Genomic DNA, 27,264 nt, shown 5'->3' with positions numbered 1-27,264 from the left:
AATTCAACACATATCGATATTAGGGCATATAACTAAAGATGCATCTGTGGTCTTGCAATACTAAGCAGGACCTAAAGTTGATTAAAAAATAAAGTTAATGATATACCTTGTTTAGAAAAGTCGATGAATCGTGGTAATTTGTGTTCTAGATTTTTAAGTTTATGCATAATCTTCGGAGTTTCCAAAGATCATCCAGAGCTCCAAGGTTGATTAGCTCAAAATAATAGAATGCAAGGGGTTGTTCGTTTGCGTAAGATGGTCATTAGCTTGTAAACATCTTTTTAGTCTTGCTCGATTTCTCTTGCTTATTTATATCTTGACGTATCCGTAAGTAGATAGCTTTCTCCCTACTCATCATCGCCCTCCTTAGCTTCCATTCATTCCGAAGGAGAAATGAAACTGTAAGATCCAAAGAAAAGCAAATTGATAAATTTACTGAAAAATTATTATCGAGTATCATGCTGATTATGAAGAGGAGTTTGATCTCTAGCAAACACATCATGTTTAGTTCTATAGTTGATCAATTGTCCAGGTTTCTTTTAACTCTATAAAAAAAAAAATAATAATTCATTCTCTGTGGTCCACTACGACCTCATTCCATCTAGAATAGATATATAAATGCATGAATGTTTTGTTTTATCACTTGAGCCAAATTACTTTGCCATCGAAGAAATATCAACTCACAAAAATCAGCAATAAGATCACCAAGCATGCTAAAACTACTTGCTGCGCCAATTTATTACATTAACGGCATGCAATAAATTAACTAATTTGGTTCCCCAAAAATTAAGAAATCTAGATTACAAGGAACAGGTCAAGATGCTCATGATCCGAGTAGTCTAATGTACTTCTTCTCATTTTTAACCTTTTATGCTGCACTAGATCTTTAAAAGCCGGTGACTGGGCTTTGCAACCCTTAAATAAAGCCAATCATGTGAACTATAGCCACAGAATAAAGTGTTCGAGATTGCAATGAAGCTTCTTTGTCTGCCTCTACCAACCTCACCCACCGAAAGAAATAAAAGATGCAGGACCTTGCATGGGGCTAAATCAATAACTTAAGGCGTTAAAAGCCATGAAGTCTTCTTTCAAGTTGTACTCCAAACGAGGTTTAGTGGAAATCATGGTCATTTGGGACCTAAATGACCTCACATCCCACCATCCTTCCATGACAGCCTTTAATGGAGGGGTGAGTGAATGTGAAGTGAGCAATCTCTCTCGGTTCCCGTTGTCAGGTTAAATGCAGAAGGCCCATATGTCCCTATGCTTTCATCACACGAGGTTCTGACGTTGACTTGCACACGTACATTCGTAATGTCCAAAGAGCATTGCGACGAAGGGCCCACACGTTGCAAATGGATTAGCTTCGATGGACACGCCAAGGTGCAACATCCAGGAGCAATGCTATTCATGAGGCCATTAGATTTTGCTCCATGTCATTGTAGCACCATGTGAGTTTGCATCTAAAAATTAATCAGTCATCGACCAACTATAGATTTGATTAGTTAATCTATATATGATAGGCTTTGTTTGATCATCCGTCATTATATAAAAGACCGCGGCGTATAGGTAGGTTTTTGCTAGAATTAATTTTTTTTAAAAATGCCATTAGGATGAGAGGGAGTTATTCGTGCAAGTAACTATTGCCGACCAACAAGAAGAGGAGAAGAGAAGGAGGCTTCATTTGGGCTATTTCTCCCAAATTCATCATGCTACAAAATGACTTCTATCAATACCAAGCATTTTTCTACCTTGATCCTCCATCGTATTATTATGTGCTTTGTTTTTGGGATCTTAATGTTAAAAGTTTTCCTTGGCAATAAACAGGTCTCTCATCATTAAAGAAGTAGCCTGGAGTCTTGTCTACAAGCAAAGTAGTTGAGTTACTCCTTTTACATGGAGTTTAGTAATAAATTTGGTGAGATTGCAACAGCCAAGTTGAGTTGCTCCTTGTGCTCCTGTCATAATTAATTTTTTACTGACCAACATATATATTTGCATTGTAGGCATATTAATCAAATCCATTTAATTTTCTTTATTTTTCTTCTTTATATAAATTACTTAGCAATGCTAAGTCCTCTCACTTGAGCAGAAAAAAAAAATTATTGCAATTCTTCCTCTATCCAAATTCAGGGCGATCATGATAAGAATAATAAAATGTAAAAACAACTAGGATGCAAGATAAACCCGAATATTAATCATCGAGCAATCAGGATTGTATCGTGATGGCAATTAAAATAATTTTATATAGATTATGGAGAAATTAGGAGAATTGTATATGTTTGCAATGATTCAGGAGCTAGAGCTGCAGAATTGCATCCTTCGTGGGCAACAAATGGACAGTTTGATTTGATGACCTAATGTGATGTTTGGTTCTCTCAGAATCTTAGCCAATTCTTATTACCTCCAGTTTAGAAGGGGATTTAGTTTTGTATTTACATGAAGTACATGAAAAAAAAATATGGTCTTGCTTAGTAAAATACAAAATTGTAATTGACTATGCCAAGCGCAAAGGCTTCGCTTGCCATGGATATTGCTCAATCAATCCAACCCTAAAGCACTGCTTTTTTAAAATTTATCTGAAAATCATCATGGGCATTTTTAAAGCATCAAAAAAATTCCTCCTCCAATGATGCAAAATCTTAAAATGTAGGGGTAGAGTCAAGTACTTTTGGGAAAGGCTAAGAACCATCCATCCTTCTTTCTCCCACTGTAGTTGGGTATCACAAGCCTTGCACAGATATTGTTTGGCTACAAAGTATCCTCCATATCAATGCTTCCAAGCAAAACAACTTAGACAACAAGCGAGAAGCGAGAGCAAGTGGGACTATCAGGGGCTTTGGAGCAACGAAAAAGATTGGATAATGTTCAAAGAAAAGCATGGTCAGGTTTGGTGGGAGGCTCTCTCACATCTGTAAGTAGACAAATTGGACCTTGGCTTCCAGCTCTTATGATGCAAGGCATGCAAAGAGGTTGGGGGCCCAGCAATTAAAACTTCCATGTGCTGCCTTGACAGCAATACAGCACATCAAGTGATCCTTTTGTTCCCATGCTGATTCTTTAGACTCAAAAGGGTCCCTACATATCATCATCTTCCATTCTTCTGCACTATAAGAAAATGAAAAGAAGAGGATTAGATATCTTGTACCTTTCACTCGTACATTTAAATGTTATTTAACACTAACAGAATGCTAGATTATTAATTCCACCAAGATTAAAGAAAAGGAAAGAGAGAAGAGAATTAACTCCATGCAATCTTTGCTCTCAGTCTAACATCACCTCCCATGTTTTTTATGAAGTATTCAAAGAACCAATAGTTTGCTTCTTTCGAGCATCAGCCTTTTCCGATCTCGTGTTAATATTCTTCCTAAACCTAGCTTCGCTGCCAAGTTTGTGATCACCTGTCTTTTTTTTTTTGTTTGTTTTTTGATGAAAACGGAGGCAAAGCCACCCGACCTTTATTAGAAAAATAAAGTTTACAAAAACTATTTATAAAAAATATGTAAGAAAGAAAAATATAAAAAAGTAATACAAATTTTTATAAAAGGTAGTGGTCTGTAAGTAGATTTGTTAAACTGTTCAGCAAGCTGAACAATCTCATAAGTGATTTGAAGAATCTTTGTATCTTCAATGTGCAACTATATAAGCTCTGCATCCCGATGTGAGTCAGCCTTTTTCTTAAAAAATAGATCATCGTCTCTCAACGTGCGGCGCCATTGCTCCATGGTTATTTTCAAGTTTGAGATGAGGGTCAAGTAGCTTCTTTGAACACAAATGCTTCCGGCTAAAGAAGGTTGATAAAATTTTCTGCAAAACACAATATATAGAACTTGATTTTTTAAAAAAAATCTGAGCATTTCAACAACTTAAATTCCAAGTTTGAACTTCAAACTAACTTCCAAGTGTTCAGTTCCACCTTCCAGCTTTTGGATTGTATGTCATCCAATTTATGTGGCCAGCAAGTATATACTTTCCACCCTGGGAAGTTGGTAAGTTATCCATCCTCCTTCACTTACAAGCCAAGGCTAAAATTTGTCCTCATCTTTGATGTTGGTTGTGATGCATGATTCTCGTATCAGATGGAAAGCTACCAGCTATCTAACTACAGGTACTAAGACCACAGAATTGGCAAAGCTTGGTGAAGCCGCCGGTCTCGCAATCAATATGGTGAATGAAGGGAAACAAGATTAAGAGGCTGCATTCGAAGATACGATGTCCGAGTTTGCGAACCATATGTACTTGGTAGGTTGAGCTGCAATGGAGTTTGACAAATGATAATGGCCAAAGAAAATGGCATTTGGAGAGAGTTCAGGTACCAATACGCATGGCTCCTGACACTATTTTATTGAACATTATTTTCTCAATCGGCGCCTGTTGGCCAATAGAGACACATTGGCCGCAATAACATCTGTGACACATGATGTTAGCCGACCTGTCAAAACTGAAGGCATTCAGCATCATGTGTCAAACCCTTTATAGCTTTCAAGCATGTATGCATACTATGAAAGCTCGTGCAGGCGTGTGTTTAGTCTCACATTCGTTATTTGCTGGATAGATTTTGGATAGTTATACAGGATCAAGAAACCAAAATAATATTTTCCGACTAGCCTTTTGGATGAGATCCTAGATTATAATAAATGATATCAAAGCGGATCTGGCCCATAACTTATATGAACTAGAAGACTCTGCAGCATGGATTCATTGAGGTTGACCACGGGCCAATCGTGGTGCTTGTGATTAGATTTGAATGGATTTAAACCTTTAGCCTGATGAGAACGTCAGAGCTTAAACAGAGAAAGTATATGAGGATCCGTGCGGGTGTGTGTTTAGTCCCATATCGATTATTCGTTGAGTAGATATTTTTCGGCTAGCTCTTTTGGATAAAGCCCTGAGTTGTTATACATACCAACATATACACACATATACGCTAGCATCAGAACCATGCACCAACTAGGGTTGAGGGAGCAAATTGCCAAACACTGGACCCAAATATTATTGGCTATATTATTTCGAAAAATACTATCAATTATATCTAATCAATATCACAAATCAAGATCCTATAGCCAGCAAGGACTTGAGAGCAAAGTGCCAACTGCTGGCTATTAATTCCATAAGTCTATTGCAAAATAATATTTTAGTTCTTAGGATATTTTTTTTAAAAAAATAAAAACCATGAAATTGACCGTTACCAACTAAAGTTTTCTGCAGACCATGGAATGTAGACAAGTGAAAAATTTACTCCAAGTCCTTCCTTGTCTGGTGCCGGTGGGGCTCTGATGCCTGTGCTCGTAAAAAACTGGGTCCATTGGTGCAACACTGGTCCCAAACCAACCGTGTCATGGTGTGACCCACTGCATTACTTCCTTGTACGACGCTGTCGGACTTCCAGATTCTTAACCTCTCCATTCTCTCAGCCACGTAAGAACGACAAACCCTTCCCTTCTTTCCCCTCCAGCCTTTACCATCTGGCCTCAGCTGAGGAGATGGATAACTTTATTCTATTACAATGCTCAAAGTCGAACATAGCTACTAGGCCAAAATTGCCAATGGCCTTGTGTTTCTCGTAATACAAAATTTTTCCCATTTCTATACAGGCAGAGCAGCCAGACTTCATGGAAGAACCCACATTTCCCTGAGAAAATGTTTAGTTTTATTGTAGTTCTATTTTTTGTCTAAATGTTTGCAACTGCACAACCAACTAGTTGCACTGTGAATACTAAATAATAACCATGATACATATAATTGGGACATGACTGTAGTGTGATATATAGGAAGCCATAGCTCGAACTTGTTCCCTTAGCCGACATAATCCTTTTCTTTTCTTTTGTTTTTCTTCTTTTTCCTCAGAAGAGCTAACATAATCTACTATTATTCACCAAGTTAAGATGACCTTTTTGCACCCCCATTTCCACTTCTTTCATGCAATTGGCCTTTGTCTGAAGAAGCTCTTTGATCTCCTGTGGATTGAAAGGAGGCGGCATCGTGCATGGATTCGAGCCGGAAGTGAGATCCGGCATTGATTCTATCATGAATGTCTTTATGAGCCCTTCTGCAGAGCAAGCCATGGATTCCAAACACAACTCGATGGCATTCTTCGGCCTAGAAGGTTTGTACGTCAGAAGCTTGGCGTATTCACTTAGTAGATGGAACATGTAGTCATACACATGATCCATCTTTAACTGTTCTTCAATGAAGCGACTCCCCTCCTTTCCTATAGCTTGTGCCTGTTGCAGATTTACAGCATCAGTAAGACATTGGAATGGTATCTCAGCATTACATGCAATAAAGATAAATCAAATGCTAGTATGGGTACAAGTTGAGAATAACAATAGCAAGCGACACTTGCATACATAGTTGAACACTCGCATTATAGCATAAAGATGAGACATTTCCTATTACTATTATTTTTTCTTTTTTGTTCCATAAATTGAACTCCTTTTGGCTTCAATGTCAAGATATTCCCTTCAATGTAGGTATCTCAAAACAATTTCACAATTTCCACTGGCCAGCTCGGTGTCAACCCATGCTCTTCGTATTATATCAACAACAAGGGGGATCGGCGTCCCCACAAGGCTAAACTTATGTCAACTCCAAAGGCCAATTACAACCTAGAAGTCTCATTATCTAGCTAGGACGCGCAAAGGCCCGGAACCTGCGCTTGGTTCCGTACCCATTTTCGTGTGGGCTCCATGTCTATAGGGATGGTACCTTTGTGACAATGGGGATGGATGTGGCTTAAGCAATAAGTTTGGATTCTTTAGGGTTCTCGTAGTGCTATAATATCCTGAATAACCACCGTATCATCCATCTCAGAGATGGCTGCTATTCGTTGCAGAAATCCGAATGGCCATACTTGATACCATACACATATGCTCCAAACAAGCGACATCCATCCGTCTCTGAGATAGATGATGCTGCGATTATCTAGAATGGTACAACACTCTGCCGTGTAAAAGATGCTGCGCTGTATAGGATCCTAGATCTTAAGCAATTGGCATCCCAAAATGTAATGATGCAGATGAGATGAGCTTTAACCCTGAAAAGCTTCTCCTTTCAATAGCTACGGCTTCTATCGTGTACAACCAGGCATCACATTATGAGGTCTCTCAAGGCGCACTCCGGGCTTTATGTAACTATGTTGCAGTCTGCAAACAGAGGTTGACCTTGGGCTGGGCTAGCCCATGGCCCAACCCAACCTGAGTCAAGGGATTCTTGGGTTGGGCTAAGCTTGGGTTTCTGAAAATTGACCTGCTCTAAAGTTGGCTGGTAGTTCACAATCTAGCTAGGTAACGCAGACTGAGTACGTGGTACGAATAATGTGTACAATATCTAATGGCAATTGGAACTCCCAAACATAAATTTGGAAGTAATATCATGCAATAACTTTTTTCCCACAATGAAATTAACAAAAAAATCTTTTATTTTTGTTATTAATAGAGTAAAGTAAGCTTCTGCCTTCCTCTTCCCCTCAAGAAGAAGAAGAAGAAGAAGAAGAAGAAGAAGAAATTAACAGAAGTCAATCTAATTTAATCATCCCAAATTATGCGAGCCAAACCGATGCCAAATTGGCAATTCATGAGAATGGGTTAAGCTTGAGCTCAGGCGGCGTCAGGCCGAGTGTTGGCATTGGGGCCAACTCTAGCTCAGCCCAAAGGTAAATGGATTGGGAGCATCAATGCATTAACTGATGGCCCTAGATGGAAGTATAGAACAAATCCAAGCCCTTCCAAACCTATATATAGCATTCTTCCCCTCCTAGCACCCCAAAAGATTTGGAGAGAGTTGGAATCCCTTGTTTGGATGACAGAATGAGTATAGAAGGCAAAGATTAACATAATTACCTCTTTCTTATGGGAGTTGCCCCAATCCACGGCAAACTTGATCGACCTGCACTTATCCCTGTCCGGAAGGGGCCAGTAATGGCGTCCAGGAAGCAGCCCCCTCGAGAAGAAATCATGGAACTGAGTCTTCACGTACAGCGTCGGCGAGTCACACGCCAAAATGTACTTCTCACTCACTGACCAAGCCCTCCCTTCGATATAAATCTTATACCTACCATCATCAAAACATTCCCATGCATTGTTAATTACAATCACAATTCACAACCAATCCAATATCGGCAGCTTCTAACTCAGAGAAACCTGCACAGAATTATATACCTATGCTTGCATTGGCTGGCTAAATCTGATCCCTTAAACCCTTGCCTTCTTGTTATACCCCAGTCCTATGCAGCAGAAACTCATATCGGTTAAGCAGGTAGAAGCATCCCAAAACCATTAATGCTATCAGAAGGCCAAAAGCCAGACATATATATATATATATATATATATATATTATATATACCTGCTGGTATATCCGAGCATTCCACTCCTTGCCATTGGAGACGTTGCACTGCATCACCTCCCGCCGAGTCGCGCACACGCCGGTGTTGCCCTTCCAGTAAGCATATGGCTCTCTTTCCATCCAACTCATCCTCTCGTTCGCTTCTCTCAGCTCCTCGCTCAGTGTCTTCCATGGCTTTACGTTGACCTCAGGCCTTCAGATTTCAAGAACTCCAGTAAACAAAGAGGCATGTAAAAATTCCAACTTAAGTAGCTAGCTGGGAGGAGCATGGATAATTTACCAACCCCAGAAGGACCAGTCGGGGAACAGGATGTCGGCGGTGGAATCATCCTTGCAGTAGCGGAAGAGCGGCGGCGGCGGAGCAGAGTCTCGGTGGTCGGCGTACGGAATGACCGGCATGTCGCCGCAGTTGAACATGAGTTCGAGGTCGGGAATGCGGCCGGGGTATCGGTTCAGCAGCTGAAGGATTCCCCAGAGGGTGAAGACATCTCGGGTCTCGAATGCTTTGTGATACCTCTCCATGTAAGCCCGGCCGTCGAGGACCACCAGCCGGAAGTCGGCGGATTTCTGGGCAGCGGCCACCATGTCACGAGTGATGCCGGTACGGTTCCAGGGACGGAGGTCCTCGTGGATCCACCGGAAGTAGTCGGGGCAGGAATGGGAAGGCAAAGGAGAGGATGGAGATGGTGGTAGCGAGGGTGGGGGCGAGGGTGGTGTTCTTCTTTGGCAAACGTGGGCGGTGGCGGCTTGGTTTCCGGGCGGGCAAGCAAAACGGTTGGCTTCTGGTGCTGCTCGGTGGGGCTCCGAGCGTGCAAAGAAAGCTTGATGAGTCTTGGAGGCTACCGTGGAGAGGGTGGCGGCCACGCCGGCTGTGAAGGACTGGTTGAAAGAAAAGCACCTTAGTGAGATGCCATGCAAACACAAGAAATGGTCGATGCCTTCTGAAGCGATTACTTATGAAATCTACAAACTCCGAGGTTAATTACAGAGGTGTAATGTTTGCATGGCTACTCGAGGCCGGCATGGTTTAAAATGGGCTGCTTTGTCTCCAGCCCAATTAAAACTGAGAGTATCCACAGTTCCCATACTTGTTTAGATGCGCTCCTACCATGGGCCGCCGAGCCTCGAATCTAAACTATATTTATTTTTAGTTAGGCTTCGAAAAAAATTTATTTAAAATTTGATATTTTTTATGTCCCTAAATTATTTGGGCTTGGAGAGAGAGAATTTCGGCCCATGCTTCATGGGCTGTGGAATGGGATCCAACAGCCCATGGTAAATCATGACACCAGACTTAGAAGCAAAGTATTCATTTCATTTGGCTATGATGACCGGTACAATCCCTACTACCTCGCATTGATTGGATGGTTGTAGGGCCATGACTGTTTTTTGTTTAAGCAGGCCACTCTAATGACCAATAACACCCTTTTCAAGTCAAAGAAGCAAGCCGATTGACTTGGTTAAATAGAACAAGAAACTTAGGGTTTTTTAAGATAAACATCGCATCGATCATCTTTTTTTTTAATAAAAAGATAAGTCTGCTTATTTTTACTGAAAATGATGGTTGTGGAAGTCCAATATCAATATGTCATTATAAATCTTCTAGTGAGGACATGTGCCTGGACTAGGATGGAGGGTGATAAAAAGTAATCATATTATGCACATCACATTCGAACCCATAGAATTTTGCCATCAAACAGGGTAGTCCACTAATATGTGCTGGAGCCATACACGGCACTTTGTTTGATGACTGCCCATCCTCTGATGGCGGCCATCCAGGGATGCGCAGCACACCGCAAAGAAAAGCTCGATCCACCCAAGAGCCCGGGCTGCGGTTGATCCGAAGAACTCTTAAGATCTTTTTTGATGCAAACAGTACTCCAAGATCAGTCACCTCCCTGTGCAACACTTGCACTAAGTTTTCCATGGCTGATCCCCAATGGTGTGACTCTCTTGACATTATTCTGGACAAAAATGCGTGGAAGAGTCTCCAATTGAGACCTGACACTATTCGTCAGCAGGGTTCAGGTCACACCGCCCACTCGTTGCACTTTCAGGAATTCTAATTGGACAAAAATTTCGACTTCTGCCGGGGTCCCACAAAAACAGAGACCCTCACGGCTCTTGGCGGTGAACACCTAGCAATCCTGGCTTTAGAAAATCTCCATAGCATGAGGGGATACAAGATGATCGATATAGAGGCATAGCAGCTTTTAGGGGATGGAGCTGAGTTCTATTTTCTTGTTCCTTCCAAGAAAAACTACTCTACTAGGTGTATTGAAATTAACCATGTACACAAGCTGCAGAAATTTCCTGACAGGCTATATCTAAGGCGGTGGAGGATAGAAGTACCAAGTTTTTAAAGAGAACAGAACTACCAAGTTGCTTCCCAGTACATGCACAAGGAACTCACGACCAGCCTAAAGGCTAAAATCAGAAGGTTGCGGGCAAAACCAAAGGATAATTTCTTTGTTTCAGATTTAAGGACCAGACAACATAACAAGCATACGAACCTAAAAAAAAGGATTAAAAACAAAACATAACGTCTATGAGAAAGCGAAGAGAACCAAGACCAGGAGAAGAACAAGTGCAACTAAAACGATGATGATGACTCGAGCAAAGGATTATGAAGAAAACTTTGAATTTCTTGTTTCAAATATAAGGACAAAACAACAAAGCAATCGCATGAACCTAAATAATAATAATAATAATAATAACAACAGAACATAACGTCTATGAGAAGATTAAAGGGACGTACTTCGTTGCTGATGAAGCGAAGAGAAATCAAGACCACGAGAAGAGCAAGTGCAAGGAAGACGACGATGACTCCTCTCGTCGAGGATTGAATCAACGCCACGGCGCTCCTAGTCTTGTCATGTAACAGCCCAAACATCTCATTCATTTTGCCCGAGAACGCATGCAAGAACCTCTTCATCCTGTCCTCGACCAGATCAACACCTCCCTCTTCCCAAAATCAGGCTTCTTCCGTTCATTCCAGCCCAAAAGAAGCGTTCCTTCTCTCACGTACCATACTGTAATATAGAAGGAGGACTCCTTGACTTCTAAACAATATAACACCGCACCTTAATACTGATCCTCTCTCTCTGTAATCATTTAATTCAGATGAAATAGACCAGATGGCACAAAGGAGAGCTTTAACGGAGAAGAAAATGGTGAGATGGAGGGTGCATCTGAGCTTCAATCCTATTTCTAGGTGTGTTAATTCGTTGGCGAGAGAGATTTATGTGCCTGTTGAATGCCATGGTATGAAAGGTGTCATGAAAGTTTCCACCCTCGCTCCCGTCTTCCACGGCCCTTCTCCCTTCCGTCTTGGGCGGGCGCACGCTTTTTCTGCCCCTTTGGGTCATGATGCCTCGCCGGTCTCTGGCCGCATATAACGAATCACTCGATGTCAACACATAAGCCAACATATTATTCCATCTTCCAGTCCTGACTTCGCACGCAATTTGGTGACCGATCCGATTTCTAAATTTATACCTATTTGTGCTGCTCCTGAAAGTATAGTATCTGAAAATCAATAACAATAGGTTGAGAAAATTAAGAACTTAGCAAGAAAGAGTGACGATATGATATGTTTAAGAGGACCACAATGTTTTCTATGTCATGATTTGGTTATTATATGTTATCATTTGTTTCCTTGAAATATATGCCATGATTTCTTTTTCTTCTGTAGAATCGTTTGTTTCCTTCATTCATATATGCTATGATCTGCTTTCTTATATGTCATTATTTAGTTTTTTTTTATCATAACAAGATATATGCATAATTTGTTTTCTTATATGCCATTATTTATTTTTCTCTCGTTATAAGAAGATATATGCCATAATTTATTTTCTTTATTATAATGAAATATATGACATGATTTGCTTCCATTAGAATAGGAGTAATTTCAGTGAGATCAGCATTTAGTAAAGTAGATTTGGTGGTATATATTAATTGGGTGATACTTTCCTCTTCCCTCTTTAAATCATGTCCAGTAAGTTCATTAGGAAATCCTGGCAATTTGACTTTATGGAGAAAAAAAAGAATCTATTCATCCCAAGCCCTTCACATTTTCTAGTAGTAATAATGATTCTTCATTGATGATAAAGGAATAAAATATTATAAACTGTTATAACTAGTTTGCTACCTTTGCGAATTGCTTTTGAAGTATGTGATCATTCTTATCTTCGGAATTTTTCTTTGTTTAAAGTCCCATATCAGGCCTAAAATTATTGAGCCATTAAAACATTATAAGATAGCAACGGTCCGAGACTATGAGCCTTAAAAACTATGATCGCGTAGGAACTAAAAGTTAAAAGAATATGCCATCTTAATTTTGGCTTAAAAGTGATAATCCCTTTTTTTTCCAGTAAGAGAGATGACAACCGTCCACTTGGATACGGAGCACCTGACTTTCTATGTCAATCACCAACGAGATTATGCTATTTTACTCGATCCTTTCGGTTGCTCAAACCAACTAGAAGCCTGTTTTCCCTTGCAAGGTGAGAAGATGTCACACCCCGGAGGTCTACCATTTTCCTCTTCCACACTTCAAAGCATTCCTTTCTCCTTGAAATTTCAGAACGGAGCGCTCTATTAAGGTGCATATGAACAAACAAACAATCCTCTTGCCAGGTAGTATGGAAGGATTGGTGCAATTCACAGCCGAACAGGTGATGCAAAGTTGCCATGTTCGATGATTATGGGAAGCAATTTTCATCTTTAATAAAATACTTGTATTATTCATAAATGTGAAGTTTAAAATGTGACTACATTATAATAGAAAGGCTCGTAAGTAATTATAGATATATAATAATATATCGTTACCAGATAAATGCTGTCATAGTGTACTGCATTTACAAGATAGACCACTTAAAAGCACATCCCCGCTCAGCTTTTTCTCCCATTTGGACTTTCCTAGCCATTAATGAAAGCCTTTTTTTTTTTTTTGCTTTTTAATTATCTCTGCTTGCGGACGTAGATCAAACCTCGTAAATTTCTGTACTCTTCTCTCTGCCTACTTGTTATCTCTAGATCTATTCTCCTTGCACAGTAAATACAACCACTACAGAAAAAAATAAACTTTCCCAGCATTTTTTACATCCTCTACCGACGCTACCCAAAGCATCGCCGAAGCATCGGCAATACCTGAGTGAAAAAAAAAATTTCCGATGTTTTTGAAAAGCAGCGTAAAAGGTCGATTTTTAGCGATGCTTAAAAGCGTCGCTAAAAGCCTCAAAGCTGACGCTTATAAGCATCAGCTTTAGCTTTCAATTTTTTTTAAAAAAGTTAAAAGTAAAAAAGCCAACGCATATGGATGCAATTATGACCACAAAAAATGCAGCAAGCGCACAACAATAACCTATAATTTAGCCAATCACAAGCACTACATGGAAAATGATGCCTTACAACAAGAGGAAGAAAGAGACAAAATACACCAAAAGCTACTCGCTCGATCGCTTAAGAACAGAACGTAATAGAAGAAGATCGCTCGATCAGAAGAAAAGAACAGGAAAAATCTTAACTTGGCAAGATCATGGAATCACAAAAGCACAAAACAAACTCCAAACATGCATATCAAGAGGAAAAGAAAAGAAACTGCACTCCATCAAGGACCAGAAATGTGAACAGCGACAGAAGAAAACAAAAAAAAAAATTCGAAAAAGAAAGAAGAAATTTACAAGGATTTCATAAAAGAAGAGCCAATACAAATTGAATCCATCAAGTAGGAACCAGTAACGATCTAAAGGAACCATAAAGCAACAACCTTTCAATCATCAATCAGAATGACTGCTTAGGAGAAATATATATATCCATCAAAGATAACCTAGGAACGGTCGATTGATGAGGATGAGAGAGAGAGGAACCAGGGCATGGCGCTTGCAAGCCTAGAAGGAGAGCTTCTGATGGTTCATGGCCTGAGTGTAGAACTGAGAGAGCGAATTGGCCGTGTTGCAGAAGGTGGAGTAGAGAGTCCGATCCACCTCGTCAAGGGGCGTCGTGTCCAATTTCCGCTTTCGCGCCATAAATTCGATTCGGAGGAGAAATAGCAACGATCGCGAACGATCAATAATGGAGGAGGAATTATAGAAGAAGAGATCTTCTCTCTCCTCTTTAAATCTCTAAGCCGCTTCAGCAACGAGAAAGGAAGTGCCTATAATTTTTAAGGCCCGAAAGCGCTTGCAATCACCACAGAAAGGAATCGGCAAAAACCCCCAAAAAATCAATAGAAAATACTAACCCTCGCAGAAAACTCAAGAAACGAGAGAAAAAGGGCACCGGAAGAGGGCAAGGTCAACGGCGGCGGGGAAGCAGAACAGTGTACGCCGATCGGGGCTTAGAAAGCAAGATGGGGAGCCGATGGATTGATATCGGCGTTGGACGCTTTTGAATGAGAGATTGATGAAGGAGAGGAGAGGAGAGATTTTTAAAACAGCTACAGCATCAATCAAGAGGGGGGAGAGAGGTTGGGAAGCAATTTGACCTCCAACGTCGCTTATAAGCATCGTCTTAGGTCCAGCTTACGACGACGCTTTTTAAGCGTCAGCGATTTTGAAAATCTACCGATACTTTTTAGAAGCGTCGGTAAATCAAAATTTCCCGACGCTTCCCACTAACGTCGAAAAATCTCTCTTTTCCTATAGTGAACGCATATTATATCTATGAACTTTAGATAACAAGATAATATGAAACCAAGTCCTGAAAATTTGTTGACAGCCAACACATAAACTAGTTGGAACAGGACATCAGCAGGTACCTACAGTACCCAAATCAATTCATACATACATACATATGCATACATAAATACATATACATACATACATATCTATGTATATATATACATACATATGCATACAGATGCATACAAACATACGCATACAGACATACTATGTATTTCAGGAGGCTTCAGCACCAGCATGGCTCTTAAACAAGATCGAAAAAGGGAATTATCACAAATTTATTCACAATATCATATTTCTCTCTCTCTTTTTTTTCAATTTCTCCCATTCTATTGGAAGCACCTTTGCCGTGGTGAAGAAAAAGAAAATTGGAGAAATTCATGGAGTTGGACAATCTAAAGAAGAAATAAAAAAAAAAAAAACAAAAGAAATCAAGATAAAGGACAGCATGCAACACTTAGATATACTTGTAGATTCCTCGGAAACTCCGAGACCTCCTTTTGTAGTGCTGCTTATGAACTTTGGGACATAAGAGCAGCTATATTATGCATTTCAATGTGGGGCCATATTCTAGGCGAAAGTGAAGGAGAGAAGAGAGTTGTTTGTCAAACAAAGCAGGTTATTGCAATTGCCATAGTATTCTTAAACAGGCAGTCATAGGAAACCCAAGATAGAGCTATAAACCTGGCATGCATAGTGATAACATTCCCCTACTGTGTAGAACAGGAGTTCTCATCATCATCTCACCAGCCTTCTTTTCAGAGCATGCCCATAAACTTTTTAAGTGTAAACCGCACATTTTTTGGCCAGAAGACGGGCACAGACAAATGCGCTCTTAAAGGCTAGTCAACAAGAACAATTATTTCGATTGAAACTCCTGTGCTCATCATAATATCAGCTTATTTGAATTTGTAGCGATCACAATAACAGCACAGCAGATACCCAAGTTTTCTAGCAAAAGCAACGAGCTAGTGCTCCACACCTCATATTCCACAATCTAATTTTCAAAAGCTAAAGCAATTCTTACCGAAAAAAAGGGTAAACCAATAGATGCTATATATATTGTCATATAGAGTTCAAGTCCACCCATACATCTATTATTTCAATGGACTGTGAAAATTAACATGCTGCAATCAAGCATATCCTGTGTTCATAAATTACGTTTAATAGACTAAGAAAGCTGCATGCCGCAATAAAAAACAGATATTGATCATTATGCAGCATGGGCATGGATAAACACGATACAGATAATGTTGACATGACAACTCTTGAAAAACTAGATATAAGACATACAATATTAAGTAAATATATTCGTAAGATAAAATGGACTCACTACATACAACAATGTCAACTTCCCAATAATAAAGTCAAACTGCATACAATAATATCAATGTTCACTGGCTCCATCAATCAATCATCATTTAAATCCAAAGAAAATATCCATGCTACATAAAATGATAAAAATATCACAAACTCCAAAATCAACCATATGCCATAAACAGAAGAAGAAGGAATACCCCTACTTTCCAGAAAGTATTTGAAGCATGGTTGGCGGAACCGTCCCGAACCGCCCGGTTCAAAACGTCCCAAGCTATACTGGCGGTGGACCGGAACAGTTCTGCCAACGAAACCAGAACCGGCGACGGAGGAAGAGGAGAAGAAAAAAGAAAAAAAGAGAGAGAGAGAGGGAGGGAGAGTGAGAGGAAGGAAGAGAGGCCGGCCGAAGCCGGCCGGAGAGCCTCAGAGGCGGGGCTCGGAGGGGGCCTCTTTTATTTTTCAAAATTTTAAGTAAAAGTCGACAAACCCATCGCCGACTTCACTTTTTTTTTTAAAGTAAAGTCGGCAATGAGTTTGCCAACTTTTACTTAAAATTCTTTAAAATAAAAGGGGCCCACTCCAGGCCCGTTTCTAAAGAAACAGGAGCCTGGAGGCGGATCCCGCTTATGCGGCTCTTCGGCCTCCGCCTCCTCCGTTAGAAGGCTCCCTAGCCTCCGCTGGCAGACCCTGGCCGGCCTCTCTCTTCCTTCCTCTCCCTCTCCCACTCCCACCCTCTCTCGCTCTCTTTTTTTCTCTCTCCTGTTCTCCCTCTTCCAAGCCTCTATTGTGTTGATATAGGGTCGGCACAACACGACGCGGGGTCGTACCGACTTGTGCCGCCGGACAACCGGTATGGGGCCTGATACTGGCACAGCAGACTATGATTCTAAATGTATAATAAGTGTTTAGACCCTTTTCTCAATTATAAAGAATAGGAAACTTAAAATAAGTAACCGACATTTTTCTAGCCATACCTAACAAATATTGTTATTCGATGCATATCGCATATAGACATGACGTACTTTGAAGCATCTGTTCTCCCAAGTATCATTATAGTACGAAAGCTTGCATTACTTTATTTTTCAATAGATTAGGTGTGTTGGCGGACAAAAACAGGGGCTGCAATAATGTCAAACACAATATGAGAAGCATTAGAAAGAATTGGACTTAATCAGTTGGAGATAGAACTGCTAGTGGACATTGCACTATCTTGGATTTCTTTATTAATAAAAAATGATCATGTGGGACATACATTTCCATACTAAACAAAGTTTCAAATCGAACAGCATTTTAAAGTGACATTGATGGAACATCTCAATGTGCACAAGCATAGCATGTCAACATGCATGATAAATTATTGTTGCAGCCTAACATGGAAAAACCCTTCTAAAGTGCAGGATCAGAGAATACAACATAGTATTTTGACCATGCAGATAAGCAAAGTATCAAGACAGATACGGTTACAGTGTACATTTTTTCAAGATTTCTCTTAAACCACACTACAAATTAACAAAGTGACCAGCATTAAATACTGCTCAGTAAATTTATCACAAGCAGTATCTCTTTAGCTTGCAGGAAAATTGCTTTCAACTTTTCCTTAACACAGAGACAGTAAAACAAATCTCAGCACTACAGACATCCTACAGGAGGGTCATCAGTACAGCTCCACATTAAACTCCACCCACACATTTCACCTCCGCTCTGTGTTGCTCAAACACAAGGTGTGTAAGAATAACCATTTCATTAAGAAAGTTTCGGAACTTTGGAGTGTCTACCTACCCTGGCGATGTTAATTGAAGCCAATCCTACATAGCAAGATCAGAGTAGCCAGTTATCCAAGAGAAAGATCCTCCCTGCAGTTAGTGTTGGGAACATCATATTTTTTGTCTCCAAGAATTCATGTTGATTTCAATATTTGGTATTTACTCACTCTAAATCTTACTGCTAAGCGTGGATGTTCCAAAATTCTAAAGAATAGTCCACCTTGCCCTTCACATGTTGAGTAAGTAGATCTCCAATGTCCAGAAAAATCAGTTACAGTGACACACTTCAATGTGGGGAAGAAAAACACCACTTCGCATGACCAAGTAGAAGTCCTCATTTTAGCAGGCAGAGGTTAACTATCTTGAAAAAGAAAACCTTTCAAGGTCTGAATGTTTTGGATACCAACAGCTGAAGAGTGGACTGACTTTAAAAACCTTGAGAGCAGACTGGTAATCATGAGCTATGGTCTGCAAATAATGTTCGATCCCTTCAAAATCAGTATCTAAAAAAGCCATTAACATAAAGCATTTTAATACAAGGCAATTAATAGCAATGTCATTCAGTGTATTGATCCTTGCCAGGATACTTCAGACCCAAACTAGATATCATGTTCGATTAATACTGTCAAAAAAATATTATGCTAAGTCTATGATTTTTCTCCATGGAGTACACCCATAAATAGCTGACTTGGTTAATGAAGATTAAACGTAACAACAGCATGTTGAATTCAGTCCAGGGCTGGATTTTGGAGTGTACTGGGCCGAATGTGGGTCCAAAAGGGTTAAGCCTGATGAACCATTGTTAGAACATTTACAACAGCAAAGGCTTAGCAGTAAGAAAGTTTGTCCCCACTTTATTTTATTAGAATGGTCAGAGTTATATTAAAATGCTGGCACACTAGATTGAAATTATTGCATTACTATAAAGCTTATCAATGAAGAGTCTTGGATTTATCCTTGATTTATTTCAAAATACACTCTTCACTCCGAAATCCAGAACTATTGCCAAGTTTCTGTCATCATTTCCCTAAAGTACAAACTTAATGGCCCTTGCACCATACCTAATTAACACTGTTATCCTATAGCAGCACATATGAGAGATGGGATCCATAGATCTATGATCATTCTTGCTGCTTAACATGGCAATACCAGCACATTGTTTTACGCAAACCAAAACCAAGATGTCCTGTGAAGTGTCCTCAAGCCAATCTGAGGAAATATAATTTTTTCATTCTATCAAAACATAGCCATATTGTTGAATCAAGATACCATTAAACTTCACTGGTTGCAATATACATCAAAACAAGCAAACAGCATATAAATAATGACCCCTAGAATCTTAACCTGCATGAGAGTTGGGTAAAATATCCAACATATAACCTCTTTTATTTCATAAATTATGGCCAAATAAAGCATATAAAATTGGCAATAACTACATCCACGAATGTCAAAAGAGTCAATTTGTAACTCATTCATTCTACACGATACTTAAATTGTGAACATCATGTCTTGCAGAGTTAACTCATCATAGTCAAGCTTATCAATCAATCGTTCCCGATATGCATTAAAGGGTAAGATATTACGAAAATTGCAAATCCACAGTCTCATCTTGATAGAGATGATAACAATACATATGTAAGAACTGTCATGATCATGACTAGGTTGTATAGATGATATATCATCTCCATTATACACACACACATAAATAAATAAAATAGAGTTGTAGGACGGAATCAAAAGGAATACATGCGGAGCTCATTCTTAGGGTGATGAAAGACACGAGCTACATTAACAACTTTCAAATACATTTACATCCAATCCACAAAGAAATTGCAATTCTCTGCAGGCTGTCAACAGCAACAAGAGAAATGCATGATGCATTGGACCTAACAACTCCAATATATATGCGATAAACTAACATTACATATCACGAGCATTTATTTAAACGAGTACATTTCATTTGATTTAGATCTTTCAGCAGATAATCATTATGAACAGGTAAATGAACGATAGCCAAAAAAACAGCTGAAACAATGATACTAATACAGAACTGAAGGAAGCATGTTAAAGACTTCAAACTCTACGTGAATGTGAATTCTATAGTAAATACAAAAGAGAAAATGCTTGAGTTTCTGCAGCTGAGAGGAAAATGAAACTAAATATTACCTTCAGCTCATGATAAGAAACTACCTCAGCTTGAACTTGAACAGAGAACCTATGTTGCAGTGACATAAAACCTTCCAGTAGCCTCCTCCTAGCATAAGTAACCATACTTGCAAATCAGGATTTTGTGATAAATGACAAAAGCCATCTTTAGGTAGACAATGCATCATGTTATTGACCCTCAAGAACTAAATAATTAATGTGCAAAAGCATTGAAATGCACGATATGTCTACAAAGGTGTCTGAATAATATTTCATAAAAAAATCATAAAAATTTCCAATAAAACATCTAACAGAAACCATGTTTAAGAATATGAAGCGCAGATGGGGCACATGTTTATTCCTACTTGCAGAGAGAAGACTCTGTAGATGGAAAGCGAGCCCCTTTTGCAGAAGTGCCTTGTTTCCTCCCAGTTGTTCCCAAGATCACTTCATGTAATCCAGATTTATTCCAGCAGATTGAATACCTAGAAAAAGAACAATCATATAAAGATACTGTTTTTCCTTCATATTTTATACTATTCAAAAGAAACACATATAACCAATTGGAAAAAAGATTGTTTGGTATGCAAAGTGTTAACAAACCATAAACTACCCGCATGTTAAAGTGGGTATCTCACTAGCGGACTGCTGGAACTCTTTCAGTGGAATAGGAGCCTCATAAATTTGCAGCTGTCAGAAGAACAGTATTTTTTTCTACATTAGCTAACAATTTTGACATTATTACATTACATTGCACATAGCAAATGTTATCAACCTTGTTCACTTGAAAAGGACTTGACAGCTTATCATGCAAAGAAGCTATCCGATCACAAAGAGCTCTCTGAAGATGATTTTCAACAGGAAATTCTTTAGGAGCATCAGCAGGTGATTTTCCCAAAGTAATGGTAGCAAGGTATACTGGTTGCAGAATATGAGAAAGTAAAGCTCCTGCGACATACAAGAGCAGAAGACATGTACGATAGAAAACATTTGAAAGAGTAATCATAATCCTCTTATAGTGCTAAGAACTATCACCAAGATATTTTAAGAGAGGACAAACAACAATACTTACAGCATATTACAGTGCATCATATCATCATTAGGAACTTCCTCAGCAATGAAAAAAACATATTTGGAGAAAAGAATATAAACCCAATATCTCAAGATAGCAGGAGTAGATCAATGAATTAGATCAACAGAACTATAGAACTCTCTCCGCAATACAGTAAAAAGGAACACATGGAGAGCTAACAAGCACAACTACAACAAGAGAGATTTATGCATATAAAGTTAGCAAATGTGACATACTACAGTACAAGAATAATATCGACCATGGTATATCAAGAAAACATAGAGAATCAGTATCGACCATGAGAATTAAATTGAGCATTTCTAGGACGCAACGAATATAGAATCAGTATTGGATAACTGAACAGTGGTCAAAATTCCCAATCAACAAAGAAACTGCATTCACAACACGAATAGGAAGAGAAACATTCTTACAAAAATGTGTCTATCCAATAAAGTTAATTTATCCAATTTACTCTAGTTTATTTTCAAACAAAATAGTATTTATGCACAATCTAAACCAACTCTACATATAAATATAATTGTTTCATCTCAACTTTGGAATACAAAATAATTCGGAAAAGTGGTGATATAAAAAGATCTCCAGGCCAATGCTACGCTAATAATACAAGCAAATATTAGAAGTTTCAGACCAATTTGAATTCGTAATAAGTGATTCCCCGGATCTTGTATGACGTAAGTGATATTGAATCTTTGACCTTGAGATACGCCCATAGAGAAATCAAGTACCAAACAAGCAAGCATTAACAAAAATTTTGTGATGGAAACAGAAAAGGAAAAGAAATGCATGCATATATAGGGTCCATTAGGCTAGCCAAACTTCAGAACCACCTTAATAAAACATCATGCTACCTTTGGTTGCAAGTGTTATCTGAAACCTTCACCAGTATGCCAAAGGAGATGGAAAATATAATAAAACTGAGACTTTATACTCATAAAACTTGTGCTATCAAAAATATGCTTCTTCCCATATTACCAAGGTTCCCATATCTACATCTTTTTGAGTAAAATGAGCTTCGCTCTTAAAATATGAATGGCAAAACCTTTTCCACCAAGAGTATTCTCTCTCCCCATTCAAAACCTCCCTGACAAGCACTTTGCCCTTAAAATATCTTCCTTAAATTTACTCCATGTTCACATCATCTAAACATACTAGGACTAGGGGGGAAGAAAACAGACCCAGCTTGACCCAACATGAATTAAAACTGTTTGAGTCGGGGTTGGGCCAAGGAATTTTCAATTCAGGCCAGGTATATCAGGCTATTTCACTTAGACGTTTATACGGATATCTTATGAGTTTAAGACAGCTCAAATCATGATGGTAGAGTACTTATGGGTCATATTGTTCAGTAGTTTGGATCAGATTAGCTGAAAGAGGTAAGTCTACCTTTTTTGTTTGTCACCTAAATTGTTCTCTGTTGAGTATGTCGTCACTTGAGTTTGTTAAAGTGTTCTTGGTTTCCTCTTCATGATAATTCGGTGCTACGTTGAGTAAGATTGCAGCTGATCAGGTCAAGTAGGGTGGGCTAGGTCCAGCCAGGCCAAGCTACAAGGAGAAAAAGTAAATTTTAAAAACTTGGAGCATTCCAGTTGATTCACTGATTACTACCAAGCTAGAAGAACGAAAATGTGTTTCCATCACCTTTATTTAACAAAATCCCTCAACTTAAACCGCCATAAAAATTCCACACACATAATCCCGTTTTCATTGTCTTTCTATATGGTACCTTCTTTCTTCTTTTCTTCTAACCCTCATCAGCTCATGCATACTAGCCTCCCTCATATGCAATTTCTAGATTTCTGCAAAATCAATGTCTCCCTATTTTCTACAAACTGAACTTCTTAATCTCTCCACCACCATTTGCTAAACATCTTAACCTCTTTGCAGATGGCTCAATTATTCAATCTTTGCCACCATAACTTGATACTTCTTTTAGTCTTATTCTTCCAGCCATACTTTTAGAGATCTAAAAATGATAAGACCCAATCCTCCGCTCGTACCACATACCCACTTTTGAAGTTTCAGCACATTGAAAGGAAGCAAATCTACCATTTCGGCAATGAATAAAAGAAAATCAATCCTCATAACAATGAATTGTGATCCTTTGATAAAGCATGTGAACTCCTTGTTATGATCTGAATTTGACATACATCTTTTGGTACAAGAAGATTGTTGCCACCCTCTCTTCTTCCAAAGTAAATCTTGTCCCACTAAATAGATACCCAAACAAGACAAGCATCACAAATATCTCAAACAGCTTTCATATTTGCACCAAATTATAACTGATTTTTACATAGTGGGCAACCCAAGTTCAATTTTGTGATCGTATGTGAAAAGTGATGTGATAAGGTAATTTCACCCCTACACTACTGCATACCAATATAACCAAAGTTGAGAAATCATTATCATGCATATATGAAACTTAATAAGCTAGGGTTTTGGGTGTTCAATTTTGTATCAACAAAGTATTTTGCTTCATAACCTGAAGACCCATTGACAAGAAAATTAATAAATTAGTTCATATATGCCCACTCACTACAATGAAAGACTGTTTGCAATTCAAAAACTCAAGCATGTTGTAGCCTAGAAATGGATTTAAATGATTGCATAACTACAATGTACAAAGCATTATCTGGATTGGAAATCATAATTCAAATATGATTTTATCCAAGTCTCAAGAAACAAACCTTGAACTCCAACAACATTCCAACGGGTTAACTTATCAAAACAGCTCATTGATAAAGTTATATCGCCACGCCCAGGCTTCTTTTGAACCATCCCAGCAACTCTAGGACAACCATTTGAAGAATGATCTCTTGATTCCTCCATATGAGAATATCCATTCTTGTGTTCAACTAATACTTCACTTCCTACATTGGTTAATAAGGTAAATTATTTACAAGATGATGAAACAACTTGATGAGCTGCTAAACTTGAAAAGATCATTTAATGATCAACTTGAAAATCAAGATATTGAATGTGCAAAATATATGAAGGAATATGAGGAACATAGCAATTGTGAGAATGATTAGAATGATTATCATCTTTACTGCAAAAACCAATAATTTTAACACCCTTGAACAATATTATAAATATAATATACATTTATATTCATGTAACTAGCCATTAAATCTTAATCAAACAGATGAATGACTTAGTTATTGTTCAGCTGTTGGACTAGCATCCAGCAGTTGACCTTTGGAAGTATAATACAATATATATGTTGAGAACCCTAAAGGCTCCCAATCACAATGCCTCACTGTCCTGCCTCACTGTCCCAGCCCCTCTTCTTTCTCCAACCACTACCTCCACCGCCACCTCCAATCCTTTCCCACCTCATCACCCCCTCCAGGAATGCCAAAGAACCCCTCCCCTTCTTCTCCTCTAGTGTCACCCCTCACCACCACCATGAATCTTTGCAACTGACCCATGGATCCCCTAAATCTACCTCCCATTCTCCTCTACCACCGCACTCTCACCACTGCCATGAACTTCATCTCCATCAACCCAAAAATCCCCTTAGATCTCCCTCCCTTGTCCACCTCCATTGCCCCCTCGCCCGAATCTCCGCCCCCTTCTCGTCCTACATCGTCCCCTCACCCGCCATATACTCCATTGCCGTCAATTCAGAGAACCACAGCCTCACTAAGAGCAAGGACCGCTGCTCATGCTGCAGCATCAAGCTCACTGCCTCCAAGAACGAGAGTTGGATAGATCTCCCTCCCTCTTCCCCTCTCTCTTTTTCAACTTTTTTCAGTATCTATTTATTTACCATTATTCCTGATTCTACTGATGTGCACTATGATAAATATACTTTTAAGTTATAAAACTTATTCATTTTCTTTAAATTTCAACTTATTCATGTTAATATACCAATCAAATGTTGCTACTCACTAGTGTGCCCGATTGCTATTTTCATTAGACAAAACCAAATTTCACAAAGGAAAGCCAAACGGCCCAAACCATAGCAAATAGCATATGATAGATTATAAAGATCGTGCTAGAAAACTAACCCATGGAACTGGTGACATTGGTTGACGGTGATGAATCTCCTTCCACTGGAAGATTTTGTATGAATAGTGGCAGGGGTGTAGAGTTTGAGTGGACTCCACCTGCAATAAAGAAATTAGGTATAACAGACAACAAGGAAATATAAGCATTCATAGCAAAACCAACACAGGAAAAAAAAATCATTCAAATGTTTAAATACAAACAGCACTGCAGTACAATATAGCAAAAAGAATTGAAGCCATACAAGGAAGCTGGCTGATATATAGATGTAATCGCCAGCCCGCATTTATCCTGTATCTTTCTTCGCCAGGACGGTTAGTATCCAACCCAAAAACCGTTCTTGGTGCATTATCTAAACCTAAATCACCTTCAGAAGAGAGACGTCCAATTTCTGAATAAAAAAACCTGTATTCCCTTCAAAGTTAAGTCTGAGCCCGATCCTAGTTTCTTGCCAACAAAATCTGGTTTCAACAAACCTCAAGAGCGACCTCCGTGCAATTATCTCAGCATGGGAATCATTGACGACATCACCTCTAGGGCTAAGGAGAGAACCCCCAATGCATTTGGTCCCGGTCCCTAGGGCAACGACCTCCAAATCTGAAATCAAAATTAGGGTTTTTAGGACTGGAATTAGGGTTTTAGATATCACGAAGATCGAAAAATGTGACGAACAAAGGATGGATGAGAGTACCATTGGCTGGGGAAGAGAGGAGGAAGGCGGCCACGACGGTGGTTTCCCGGCCCTGCGGCTTCCCTTTCTTCGGAAGCGAGCGGTAGAGGGAGAGGACGGCATCGGATACCCTCTCCCCCCATTTGCGCCCCTCCTCCTCCCATGGCGAAGGGGAGGAGAGCGAGGCCATGGCCTCTTCTTGGGTGCGAGAGATCTTGGGCTTGGTCTATTTTACGAAGCAGGGCGGGCAAAAGCGCATCAGTCTTGACGTCCGATAGAATTCTGCACGTGCCCGGCACGTGTAGAAAAAAATTGTGATCACTTTAAGAGTCGGGTTTGTTCTATGGGCCGTGATTCCAAGTACTAGACCTATTTAATAGATGGGCCAGATTCGGTTCGGGCCAAGTTTAACCAAATATAACTGAAACTAGTCGGACCCAGCTTGGCCTGGCCTTCGAGCCTACTTTCTAGACCCAAGCTGCTAGTTACTTGGTCTTCGGAGCAAACCATGAATTTTGTAAATCAGTATTATTTAGGTTCCTTGATTCTATATAAGTATCCAAGATCTATCTATGAACTCTAATGTAAAACTAAACACATGCCCGCATAGATTCTCACATACTCCATGGTTCTATATCGGTACCCATTAGATCCTGGATGCAGTGTCCCCTAGTTCACATAGGTTATGGGCTGAATCCGCTCTAATATCATTTGTAACAACCCCATGACCTTATCCAAAATAGCTACCCGGAAGATATTATTTAAGTTTCTTGATCCTATATAAGTATCCAAGATCTACCCACTCAATAACCAATGTGGAACTAAACACACGCCCGCACGAATCCTCACACACCAACAGTGAGAGATAGGACTCAACGAAAGATTAGTTGATTTAGTTCGTTGTACCACATTAAGAAGTTTTGCCATTGTTTTTCTTCTTTTAATCTTTTTTTTATATATATAGTGGAAACTCTGAAACTGGTCATCCTCCAAGGAATGGATCAAGTGCATGCTGTTTACCATGCAATTGCTATTATAATTTGGAACAATCTGCTACTTGACATCAATTTACCCCTTGAATGAGTATAAAGTTGTACATCAGTGATGTTTACTCGCTTGTAATTTTTGGAATTTGAAGTTCTCCATTATACAAATAACCGATAGATAAGAACACTTACTCTGCAGCTGATATAGATTCACACTCCTAGAACCGGAGTATCATAGCTTTAATATGTTCATTCT

At 39.2% G+C, this 27,264-nt stretch overlaps 2 protein-coding genes across 17 annotated transcripts; both read right to left on the bottom strand.

The window, feature by feature from the left end:
* Positions 1-5,627: 5,627 nt before the first annotated feature.
* On the bottom strand, positions 5,628-11,812 carry LOC103719411 (uncharacterized). The gene is made up of 6 exons (XM_008808635.6): positions 11,102-11,812; positions 8,624-9,222; positions 8,344-8,536; positions 8,160-8,224; positions 7,842-8,052; positions 5,628-6,224 (listed from the first exon to the last, which is right to left on the bottom strand). Exons 1-6 carry the CDS (start codon positions 11,276-11,278, stop codon positions 5,853-5,855), a joined length of 1,617 nt encoding a protein of 538 aa, XP_008806857.4. The 5' UTR covers positions 11,279-11,812; the 3' UTR covers positions 5,628-5,852.
* Positions 11,718-26,266, bottom strand: LOC103719412 (denosine deaminases acting on tRNA). 16 transcript variants are annotated; one of them, XR_015973847.2, is made up of 11 exons: positions 26,044-26,264; positions 25,829-25,949; positions 25,597-25,757; positions 25,355-25,453; positions 24,029-24,211; positions 21,027-21,199; positions 20,865-20,941; positions 20,617-20,736; positions 20,273-20,360; positions 17,318-17,462; positions 11,719-11,856 (listed from the first exon to the last, which is right to left on the bottom strand). XR_015973847.2 is itself a non-coding variant. In XM_088712090.2 (10 exons), exons 1-10 carry the CDS (start codon positions 26,210-26,212, stop codon positions 11,842-11,844), a joined length of 1,176 nt encoding a protein of 391 aa, XP_088568216.1. In that variant the 5' UTR covers positions 26,213-26,266; the 3' UTR covers positions 11,718-11,841. The 16 variants fall into 16 exon arrangements, 7 of the variants coding, with proteins under 7 accessions (XP_088568216.1, XP_008806864.1, XP_008806860.1 ...); XR_005506727.3 differs by having other exon boundaries at positions 11,835-16,471; XR_015973848.1 differs by having other exon boundaries at positions 11,835-11,871.
* Between the last annotated feature and the right edge of the window lie 998 nt (positions 26,267-27,264).

This window comes from Phoenix dactylifera, chromosome 16 (genome assembly GCF_051530095.1).
Source record: "Phoenix dactylifera cultivar Ajwa chromosome 16, Ajwa_hap1_PhDact_Kaust_v1.1, whole genome shotgun sequence".
Taxonomy (NCBI): Eukaryota; Viridiplantae; Streptophyta; class Magnoliopsida; order Arecales; family Arecaceae; genus Phoenix; species Phoenix dactylifera.
This window is presented reverse-complemented; position numbering and strand designations above follow the sequence as displayed.

Coding starts and splice junctions, on each gene's coding strand:
- LOC103719412 (XM_008808636.6), bottom strand. CDS start 26,212: ATGGCCTCGCTCTCCTCCCCTTCGCCATGGGAGGAGGAGGGGCGCAAA. Junction 25,950..26,043: donor CCTCTCTTCCCCAGCCAATG/GTACTCTCATCC, acceptor TTTTGATTTCAG/ATTTGGAGGTCGTTGCCCTA. Junction 25,454..25,596: donor ATATATCAGCCAGCTTCCTT/GTATGGCTTCAA, acceptor TCTTTATTGCAG/GTGGAGTCCACTCAAACTCT.
- LOC103719411 (XM_008808635.6), bottom strand. CDS start 11,278: ATGAAGAGGTTCTTGCATGCGTTCTCGGGCAAAATGAATGAGATGTTT. Junction 8,225..8,343: donor ATGCTCGGATATACCAGCAG/GTATATATAATA, acceptor TCTGCTGCATAG/GACTGGGGTATAACAAGAAG. Junction 8,053..8,159: donor GCCAGCCAATGCAAGCATAG/GTATATAATTCT, acceptor TGATGATGGTAG/GTATAAGATTTATATCGAAG.